This window comes from Pongo abelii, chromosome X, assembly GCF_028885655.2.
Source record: "Pongo abelii isolate AG06213 chromosome X, NHGRI_mPonAbe1-v2.0_pri, whole genome shotgun sequence".
NCBI classification, from domain to species: Eukaryota; Metazoa; Chordata; class Mammalia; order Primates; family Hominidae; genus Pongo; species Pongo abelii.
In genome coordinates, this window is record NC_072008.2 from 26,272,762 (window position 1) to 26,284,590 (window position 11,829).

General features: G+C 38.1%; 1 protein-coding gene across 1 annotated transcript; it reads left to right on the forward strand.

The window, feature by feature from the left end:
* Positions 1-7,723: 7,723 nt before the first annotated feature.
* Positions 7,724-10,121, forward strand: MAGEB18 (MAGE family member B18). The gene is made up of 3 exons (XM_002831476.4): positions 7,724-7,848; positions 8,305-9,437; positions 9,566-10,121. Exon 2 carries the CDS (start codon positions 8,367-8,369, stop codon positions 9,399-9,401), a length of 1,035 nt encoding a protein of 344 aa, XP_002831522.2. The 5' UTR covers positions 7,724-7,848; positions 8,305-8,366; the 3' UTR covers positions 9,402-9,437; positions 9,566-10,121.
* The last annotated feature ends 1,708 nt before the right edge of the window (positions 10,122-11,829 follow it).

Here is an 11,829-nt window from a genome sequence, read left to right on the forward strand (position 1 = left end):
AGAATTGGGTGAGGATATCTGTGGGTCTCATTCCATAATTCAGTCACACTTTAGATCTACAAAGAAGTCTGAAAAGCCAGGCTAATTAATTTTTTTTTTCTTTCTTAGGATATACCTCACTTGCTTTGTTGCAGTTGCTAACCTGCCCTCCCATTCCTTCTTACCTGCCCTATGAGTGCACACATGTACACTGAGAGGATTAGTTCCCCTAAGTGAAAACAAAAGAAAACCAATGAACAAACCATTCAAAACCTCTTAGATCATCAGATTTAAAATGCTCAAAATGCTGTAGTATCGATTCAGTTTTCAAATAATACTTTCTAAATTAACCAAACTTTTACCTTTGCTTGGTAGTAGCCCTTTAATTTTTTTTCTTAATTTCTTTTAGCATTTTCTAACAATATGTCTTTTACATCTATAAAATCTCCTAATGTTTAAATTAATTAAACTTGTTTCTTTATTTGATGGTTATCCTTTTTTATTTCTTCCTTAAATTCCTACAATTTCCCCTTTTTTTTAGCACAGGAAAATTCTAGCCACTAGCTAGTCACAACTTACCATATTATTATTATTTACAGGTTATTATTATATGTATTTGGCAGATTATTCCTTTCCAAATGAATTAATGCCACTTCTCTTGAAATTTCTTTTATATTATGTATACATATCCTACAGCATCTAAATTTATTGTTTGCTTTTTGTAAATACTAGTGACAAAAAATAAATACTCATAACAGGCTAGTCCAGTGGAAACTGAGGCCTAGGCAGGTAAAGGTGTGGTCAAGTTCAGAGGCATGCTGAAGCTGAGCTAACACTGAAACCCAGTTGTCCTGGTTGCAATTTAGTATTCCATGTATCACTCCTATTGTGTTACATTACCATTGCTATGCCTTTGAAAATACTGGAATGTAAGAGTAATCTATTGCCTTTTATGTTTAAAGTTACTGTAATAGAAAGAATGAATGAGCTGTAAACTCTGTTGATTTTGACTTAGTACACTGAAGACATATAGTTGGGCTCATTCATACTGCATACCCACTCTTGGCATAGTGCTTGGTATTTGCGTTTGTTAAATAAATGATAAGCAGAAAGTAATCCCTGAATTGAAGAAACAACATGAAGACATTAATGATGAAACAACAGACACTGTAAAGTTGAATATTTGAATGCAGCCTTCCAGTTAGGGAATTAGGGGCCTGAATTTTGCCTACTGAGGCAAATATTCCATTGAAATTGTTGCTTTATGGATGCCAGCAGCCACTAAGCACAATTGCTTCAAAGAGAATAATTTTTAAAAAATCTACAGCAGTAGAGATTTTAAATTCTTTTATATCCCATGATTTTATCTTCCTGTCCTTTTATTTCATAATATATGTGTGCAACTTGGGAGTTCTAGCTACTGTTATGGTCAGAAATTCTGCAATAATTTATTTTTTCTAGGTATGATAGGCAGAATTTTAAGATTTTCCCCAATGACCTGCAACCCTGTATAATCCCCTCCCATTAAGTGCAGGAAGTACCTATGAATATGATAGGATATCACTCGCATGATTAGGTTATGTTACATGACATAGTTGACTTTAAGAAGTGAAATTATCCTTGATGGACCTGACCTAATGAAGTGAGCCCTTAAAAGTGGCAAGACTCTTCCTGATGAAAGGGATTAAAATTATTGTGGATTCTATATGAAGGAGACTCTCCATTGCTGACTTTGAAAATGGAGAGGTCCATATGGCAAGGAATGTAGGCAACTTCCAGAAACTAAGAATGGCCCTGCCTGGCATCCAGCAAAAAAAAAATGGGGACCTCAGTCCTACAACCACAAGAAACTTGATTCTGCCATCAGCCTGAATCTTTGAAGTAAATCTGTGCCTGCTGCCTCCTGATAAGCATGCTGCCCAGTCAACAGGACACTCTGAGACTGAGGACCTGAGCAGAGAATACAGATGAACTGTATCAGAATTACTGACCTACAGAACTGTGAGATAACAAATGGGTGTTATTTTAAGCCAGGAAGTTTGTGATAACTTTTTACGCATTAACAGAACACTTAATACATTGAGTATCTCAAAGATTGGGTAAATACTTTTTTAGTACTTTCTTGAAGTTTCATTCCAATAAATATTTACAAGTAACTAGACGTTTGTAAAGTTTACAAAGTGTTTTTTCATATATATTTTAATTTAATCCTCCCATCAACTCAGTAAAAAGAATATCCTTATTTTCCACTCTAAAATTTTTATAAGACATATACAGAGTAATGTTATTGCTCAATATCACAAAGGCAGACAATAAAATTATGACTAAAATCTAAAACAAATGGAAATAAAAGTAAACAACAAATGAATAAAACAAGTTAAAAATAATTAATGATGCTTTTTAAAATGTGTGGCCAGAATTAGCATTAAAGATTTAACACTCACCAGGGCTGGGGCTAGGATGAGGCAAATGAGGCATTTGCTTTGAGTTCAAAATTTAGAGTAAGGGAAGACCAAAAATTCTCAATAATCAAAAGAATAAGGCTTAGGGAAGAGGAAGCCATTAGAACTTCAGTCATTCATTGGCAGCATGGCCACTGAAATGGTTAAAATGTTATTGAAAACAGAAGGTTTAAGGATGAGCAATTAGTCCAAGTCAGACTGGAGCAGAAGCAAGGTAACGGTGAATGAAGTCTTCAACCACTGAAAGGTTAAAGTTTTTGCCAGATCACTCTGGAGATCTTCTTTTGTTTGAGAAGTTGTAATTATATCATTCAAGGAGTTACAGGATGGGTAAGGTAACAGGGACAGAGGGAAGTTATAGTAGATAAAAAGCTCTAAAATCAATTCTAACAGCTGAATGGTGATAAACCTAGGTTTGTATTTGTCTTAGTCTATTTTGTGTTCCTATAATAGTAAAATACAGACTGGGTAGTTTATAAGAAATGTATTTCTTACAATTTTGGAGGCCAGGAAGACCAAGGTCAAGGGGCTTGCATCTGGTGAGGGCCTTCTTGTTATATCATCCCACAGTGGAAGAGAGAAGGGCAAGAAAGCACAAACAAAAGAGAGAGGAAAGGGTACTGAACTCATCCTTTTATTAGGAACTCACTTTCATAATAACTAACCTGCGATAACAGCAGTAATCCATTCATAGGAGCAGAGCCCTTATGACCTAGTCACCTCTTAAAGGTCCCACATCTCAACACTATTGCTTCAGGGACTAAGTTCCTAACACGTGAACTTTGGGGAACACACTCAAGCCATAACAATAACCTAAGACTCCTTACTCATAGTTTAATATCTTTGCTCCGTAACATTCTACATTTCTAGGCTTATTAACCCAAAAACATGTCATGAAAGTTACAAGCTCAAGAAGTAAATATTCATTGAACGATCTAAATATTTCATTTAGTAACAGGTGAATTGAGAAGTTGGAAAATTTCTTTTAATAAATTGTGACAACATATTAGCATATTTATTCAAATACATGAATATTTCTGCATTTACCACATTAATGAAAAGAGTCTTGATATAAAGTTGATTTGAATAGCCATATATTGAATAAGTTTGCGAACCCAGAGGGAAGAGTGCCACAATTGTTTTTTAGGTCTACATACATGCAAGCTAAGATAATAACAAAACTTGTATCACTTACCATATCCACATTACAATTTGTAAAGATAAAAATAAAACCCAGTTGGCCTACTGACTGGCTAGCTATATAGGAACAACACAGAAACCCTTCAAAGAAAGGTAGCTTTGAAGAAATCATAGTAACATTTTCTGTTTTCCAAAATTATAACTATTTGTAGGCACAAGTAATGTCATGTGACAAACACTAGGGCCTGAACATTATTTATTCCAACACTTCTAACTAATAATCCTTAATAAGAGATTAATTATTCAATGGGTTATGAACCAGATTCATTCTCCAGAAAAATATTTTTGTAACTCAAAATTATAAATATGTATTAAAAATTTTTGGACTAAAGAGCTTTCTGATATCAATTAGACAAAGATTTTGTTTTATGTATTCCTCTGGGCAATAAAAAGGCACACCTTAAGAATAGCAAATGAAGGTTAATAAAATATTCTACCTCTAGATCTATTTCAGCTAATAATCTCAAAAAGAATAATAGAGTATTATAATTCTGCAGCCACTAACGAATTGATGAATGAGAGTGATGATCCTTAGTGACTGTACCATCACCACAAAAAATGAACACACACTATGTATCTCCTTTTTTTTTTTTTTTTTTTGAGACAGAGTCTTGCTCTGTTGCCCAGGCTGGAGTGCAGTGGCACGATCTCAGCTCACTGCAACCTCCACCTCCTGGGTTCAAGGGATTCTCCTGCCTCAGCCTCCCAAGTAGCTGGGATTACAGGTCCGTGCCACCACAAGGGGCTAATTTTTTATATTTTTGGTAGAGATGGGGTTTCTCCATGTTGGCCAGGCTGGTCTTGAACTCCTGATCACAAGTGATCCGCCCGCCTTGGCCTCCCAAAGTGCTGGGATTACAGGCGTGAGCCACCATGCCCAGCCGCTATGTATCTCCTAATGGAAGTGTACAGCATCACCTCCGGAGTGGTCTTACCCACAGATTAATAAATAAATAAACCTTAATCTGAACAAGCTTCTTCCTATAACTATTGAAGATTATGATGCTGAATGTCAGGTATATTGGGTTATTATTCTATTTTCTGTAATGTTGTATACAATTGAGAATTTATATAATACATGATTTATCATAAATATCATGCCTTTAAATTGGAAAACTCAAGTAAAATGAAACAATTTTTAATGAAATATAAGTTGATAACTAGGTTCATAAAGAAATAGAAAACTTTAATCAGATAGTACAAGCAAACCATAGTCTAGCCCTGGGCACCTGCAAAATCTTCCAGGATCAGCCATGTTTGGAAGCCCATTACACCAAATGATGAAGGAAAAGTTTATTACCACATTAAACAAATTCTTACAAACCATACAAGAAGATGGGAAGCTATTCAACCACTTTAGCAGGCTAGCTATACTTGATACAAAAACTAGACGATCATATCCCAAGGAAAGAACACTTCAGCCAAATTTACTCACATAGAGACACATTCTAAATAAATGTATAGAATATCTAATACAGCAGTGAATAATACAGCAGTGAAGAAATAGGGAAATAGGCTGTGTCTAAGAAATGCAAAAATTATATCATATCAGAAAAAATGTGAATTGGAATTCACTATGTTAACAGAGAAGGAGAAAGCATTTGATCACATGCAGCAGTAAACGAAAAGCCACTGGTAATAATTGAACACCAATTCATGGTAATAACCTTTAGTATACTTACATTAGAATGGAATTTCCATATCATAAAATAAACAGCAATCATACTATTTGAAATGTTGGCAGCATTCTCAATAGTTCAGAACCAGATACAGAGGTGTGGTACCAATTCCGCTGGTCAAACATGGACTGGATTGCATAGCCAGTATACAGGCACACAGAAGAATACCAAAATAAAATTTATGAAAAAAGAAAAGAAAGAGAATATGATTCTCTAATTAAAAATTCTAAAGAAATCAGCTCACAAAATATTCAAGTGTATAAGGAAATTCAGTAAACTTGTGCAGAAAATCACTATAGTGAAATCAGAAATCTAGCCACATGAAACAAACAACTAATTAGAAAATGTAACAATGGGGTGGGGGTTGGGGGAGGGAGGGCATCAAGAAGGTGAATACTGGCTAATGGGTGCTGGGCTTAATACCTATGTGATGGGATGATCTGGGAAGCAAACCACCATGGCAAATGTTTACCTATGTGACACATGTTTACCTATGTGACACAAACCACCATGACACATGTTTACATATGTGACAAACCTGCACATGTACCCCAGAACTTAAAAGTTGAAGAAAAAAAGAGAAAATGTAATAACAATCCCCTTATGTGGGCAAAGGACATGAACAAACACTTTTCAAAAGAAGATATACATATGGCCACAAGCATATGAAAAAAAGCTCAACATCATTGATCATTGATGAGAAACGCAAATCAAAACCACAATGAAATACCATCTCACAACAAATAACTACCTAGAAAATGTAACAATGTAAAAAATAGAATGACTATTACCAAAAAGTCAAAGAAATACCAGATGCTGGAGAGGTTGTGGAGAAAAAGGAATGCTTACACACCGTTGGTGGGAGTATGAATTAGTTTAACCAGTTTGGAAAGCAGTATGGTGATTCCTCAAAGAGCTGAAAACAAAACTACCATTCCACCCAGCAATCCTATGACTGGGTATATACCCAAAGGAATATAAATTATTCTAACATAAAGGCACATTCACACATATGTTCATTGTATTACTATTCAAGAGAGCAAAGGCATAGACTCAACCAAAATGTCCAGCAATGGTAGACTGGCTAACAAAAACGTGACACATATACATCATGGAATACTATGCAGCCATAAAAAAGATCATGCCCTTTTCAGGAACATGGATGGAACTGGAGGCCATTATTCTTAGCAAACTAACATAAAAACAGAAAACCAAATACCACATGTTCTCACTTATAAGTAGGAGCTAAATGATGGGAACACATGGACACATATAGTGGAACAACAGATAATGGAGCCTTTTAGAAGGTGGAGGGTGGGAGGAAGGAGAGGGTCAGGAAAAAAATAACTAATAGGTGCTAGACTTAATACAAGGCTGATAAAATAATCTGTACAACAAACCCCCATGACACGAGTTTACCTATATAACAAACCTGCACATATACTCCTGTACTTAAAGGTTAAAGAAAAAGAAGCCTCAAGGAATCTTGTAAAAACATTTGTGCTGCTTCAAGACTTTAAGTCATTGAAATTCACTGTGAACTGGATTAGGATCTTACGCGAGGGGCATAAGTAAAGCTTTTCAGAAATTCAAAGCTGACTCAGCCAGTGTAGTAGAAACAAAACAAACATAATATACAAAGCATTAAATTGAAAGTAATGGTTCCAAATAAGGAAAGATCCTAGCTACTTAAGATTTTCTCTGAGAAGTTCTTTTCTGGATTTCTTTTAGTGCCTGAATGAAAGATCCTTTGATGTTTCTGACATCCTTATTTTTCTCCTAATGTACCATCCTGAAAATCTATTTCAATAAATTTGAGAGGGCTTTAAAAATAAAAAAAAAAGTAATGAAAAATATACCATTCAAAAGAGCAGCAACATTCAAAATATACCTAAAAAGAACATTCACAAAAACATACACACTCTATCAAAGCAAATATAAAAATGTGCTGATAGACTTAGGTGGATGCTTAAGTACAGCAACACAATATGTTTATACACGGTGAACATAATATTGTACAGATGTCAATTATCTTTATTTACAGATTTAGTACCTTATTTGATGGCCTCAAGTCAGCAGAGAAGTGGCCCAGCACCTATAAAAAGTCAAGATAAGACACTGAGTGAGGACTGAGGGCATTACCTACCCAAGAAGAGGGACCCCCACAGAGCCCCGCCCCTACTGTCAATCTTGGGAGGCCCCAGGCATGGCTGCTGGGCTCAGGTTCCACCTTACTTCCTACTCTGGACTCAGGGAAGTGATCCTTTTTCTGAGGCTGACTGATTCAGCTTAGCAAAGAGAGAAGTCCCAGTGCCTGCAAAGTCAATGAAAGAAATATATGTATTTCTTTAAGAAGTGCCCCTCCCCCGAACGCAGAACCATTTGCCGTTATGCTGGGCGAGCAAAGTGGGCGTGGCCGGACGTGTTTCTCTTGACCTATCTTCCATGTCATCAAGCTGTTACGGGCGAAACCTTGGTCTGAAACATGCGGCCAGAGAAATAAATCTCAGGATCCAGCAGGTGTCAAAGTGAGTATCATTTGTTATGACCTTCGAGACACACTCTTCCCAGAACAGAGGCTGCCTCACAGAGACCCATCCTTCTCTGCTCTGTCCTGCTCCCACTTTCAACTTTCTGTGTCCCAAAGCGCAGCTGTTAGGCCTAACACCCTTACTTCCTGTTGGGAATCTGTGGGATGGGAAGCCATGGTCTAAAGCGAGGCAGCCTCAAGTCAACAGAGGGAGGACTCAAAAGACTAAAGTAAAATTAATATCCTGAGTTAGAACTGATGTAGTCAGGAGTAAAATTAATATCCTGAGTTAGAACTGATGTGACAACTCCCCACAGAACATTCCCACCCCGCTCCTGCCTTATGGGTTCCTAAAGCAATACCCTCAAGAGAACCAGGAGAGGTGGCCATTCTTAGAGCAAGGCAGAATCTCCCTACCAAGGCTGTGAACACTCTCTCATCCTCCGTCTTCTAGGGTGACCTCTTCATCAACCCAACTGCCTGCACTATTGTCTGTAGTCCCTGACAGGAGTAATTATGCCTCGAGGTCAGAAGAGTAAGCTCCGTGCCCGTGAGAAACGCCACCAGGCTCGTTGTGAGAATCAGGATCTGGGAGCTACTCAGGCCACTGTGGCAGAAAGAGAGTCACCCTCCTCTGCCTATCTTCTCTTTGGTGATAGACCCCAGAATTTGCCTGCTGCTGAGACACCTAGCATCCCTGAAGCGCTTCAGGGAGCCCCATCCACCACCGATGCTACTGCACCTGTTTCATGCACCAGTTCAAACGAAGGTGCCAGCAGCCAAGATGAGAAAAGTCTAGGGTCCTCAAGGGAAGCTGAGGGCCGGAAAGAAGATCCTTTAAGCAAGAAAGTAGTGTCACTGGTGCATTTCTTGCTTCAGAAGTATGAAAAGAAAGAGCCAATTACAAAGGGAGATATGATAAAGTTTGTTATCAGGAAGGATAAGTGTCACTTCAATGAGATCCTCAAGAGAGCCTCTGAGTACATAGAGCTGGCATTTGGTGTTGATTTGAAGGAAGTGGATCCCATCAGGCACTACTATGCCTTTTTCAGCAAACTAGACCTCACCTATGATGAAACAACCAGTGATGAAGAAAAAATTCCCAAGACTGGCCTCCTGATGATTGCACTGGGTGTGATCTTCATGAATGGCAACCGTGCCCCAGAAGAGGCAGTCTGGGAAATTATGAATATGATGGGTGTATATGCTGATAGGAAGCACTTCCTCTATGGGGATCCCAGGAAGGTCATGACCAAAGATTTGGTGCAGCTAAAGTACCTGGAGTACCAGCAAGTGCCCAACAGTGATCCTCCACGCTATGAATTCCTGTGGGGTCCAAGAGCTCACGCTGAAACTAGCAAGATGAAAGTCCTGGAATTTGTAGCCAAGATGCATGATACCGTCCCTAGTGCCTTCCCATCCTGCTATGAAGAGGCTTTGAGGGATGAGGAACAGAGAACCCAAGCCAGAGCTGCAGCCAGGGCTCATACTGCTGCCATGGCAAATGCACGTTCCAGAACCACGTCTAGCAGCTTCTCCCATGCTAAGTGAAATCTGAGGCTTGTTCTTCACTTTTTGGTCAAAAAGGTCTGTCAACATTCTAATAGTAGAGGGCCATGGTGGGGCTGGAAGAAATAAGTGTATATCATCTTTGCATTCCTATTGTATATTGATAACTTGAGTTTTACTTTTCCTTCTTTTTTTTTTTTCCCTAGGTTACATTTCAAATGTTCAAGTCTGAAGATTGTTTTCTTTGTGGAAGAAAAGAGCAATCAACATTCTAAGTAGTGAATGGCCAGGGTGCGTCTGGAGGGAACACAGTATATATCATTTTGTGTTAATATTCTATAGTAACTTGGAGTTGTATCTTTTTCTTTCTTTTTTTTTGGCATTATATTTCAAATGTTGTTTCTTATGATAGAAGTTTTAGATAACTTCAGAATCTATATTTATTAATGACTTTGGTTACACATGTATTGCTATTTAAGAGTAGGAGTTTTATTGTTCTGTAAAACAAATTGGGAAACCTTCTTTCATATTTAATGAGCCAGAACAAGGAAACACAGTATTGGAATAGGTATTTCCTTAAAAAATGTGAGATGATTTAGCAGTAAAATTTTGGAGATCAAAACATAGGTGAGAAAAAGTAAAACTTTTCAGTTATTGGTTTTCTTTATCCATTTTAGTCTGTTATATAAAAATAAAAGTCATACCTGGATTGGCTTAGCTTACTGAAGAAGGTAGGAAAAAATAAAATGTTTATGAACAGCATCTATGCTTACTGGCTCATTCATTCCTCCAATATTAATCAAACATCTGATTTTTGAAAGTAATTTTGTTAGAAATGGGAAAACTAGGATACAAAACACCCACCCCTGCTTAGACTTTTACAATTAATGAACAGTAATAATGTATGGAAGATGGTGAAATACTTCTAAGATCTAAAGGACAAGTAACAAGAGGGAGTAAGGAGGTTAGGAGTTAGAGAGGGGTTTGGGAAAAGTGCTGAAATGTATCTGGCTGAAAATGGTAAGGTGCAAATTCTCTGAAGAAAGGCCCTTTTAGACTTTTGGAAACTATGAGTCTCTCAGTGGGATACACTTTTAATTTAAGCTGGGTGGTGGGCTAGATGAAGCTTTAGGACTGGAGAGCAGAGGCCAGGCACTCAGATGGTGTGTCTCATTGTTGAAGGACAAAACCCTGGAGTGGAAACCTCCACTTAAGAGTTACCTTGGTGACATCAATAAACCAGAAGAAAACCTCGGCCGGGCGCGGTGGCTCATGCCTGTAATCCCAGCACTTTGGGAGGCTGAGGCAGGCCGATCACGAGGTCAGGAGATTGAGACCATCCTGGCTAACATGGTGAAACCCCATCTCTACTAAAAATACAAAAAAATTAGCTGGGCATGGTGGAGGGCACCTGTAGTCCCAGCTACTTTGGAGGCTGAGGCAGAGAATTGCTTGAACCCAGGAGGCAGAGCTTGCAGTGAGCCGAGATCTTGCCACTGTGCTCCAGCCTGGGTGACAGAGCAAGACTCTGTCTCGAAAAAAAAAAAGAAAATCTCTTGGGGCAGAAGTGAGAAGTGGATAGTGTCCTGTGCTCTTGTTCACATTCAGTTGAACACATAGTACAATCTAGTTATTTTATGCACAGCCTCTCCAGGAAATTTTTGAGAAATAATGGTGAAACTGCCTTGATGTGGGATGCTGAAAAGCTACTGTGTTGGCTCCTTTGCTCTGAACTGAGAGAGCCAGATCCTAGTGTTTAAAAGGACATATTTTTGAGACAGGGTCTGGTTGTTTTCCCCAGGCTGGAACACAGTGGTGCAATCACGGCTCACTATAGCCTTGACTTCCCAGGCTCAAGCAATCCTCCCACCTTAGCCTCTCAAGTAGCTGGGACTAGAATCACACATCACCCTACCCAGAAAATTTTTTGTATTTTTGTACAGACAGGGTTTCACCGTGTTGCCAAGGCTGGTCTTGAACTCCTGACATTAAGTGATCCACCCACTTCAGCCTCCCAAAGTACTGGGAATACAGGTGTGAACCACCACACTCATCTTAAAAGGATACTTTAATTAAGTTATCTTCAGTGTAATTTGGCAAACTCTAAGGGAGAACACATTTGATGATTATGAAATGAATGAAAATAGGGGTGGTTTGGATGGAATGGCACCTGGGAGGGAAGTTGTTGGTCCTTGACACAAATTCTAGGACTTTGTGTTTCATTCAACTGGGGAAGACTCCCTACATGCAAATTAAACAACTTATCTTCAAATGGGGAAATTTTATTTATTTTTATATGCTAAATACATAATGGGCTAATTTGATATTAATTGTCCTAGAAAGCTGTATATTTTCCTGAATTAATAAAAAATAAATCTCCCGAGAGGGGAGGGTGATAATCATCTGTGGTAAAAATAATTATAATTATATAACTACCATTCTTTAAAGACCCAATATTTTCCATAATTCT

Coding starts and splice junctions, on each gene's coding strand:
- MAGEB18 (XM_002831476.4), top strand. CDS start 8,367: ATGCCTCGAGGTCAGAAGAGTAAGCTCCGTGCCCGTGAGAAACGCCAC.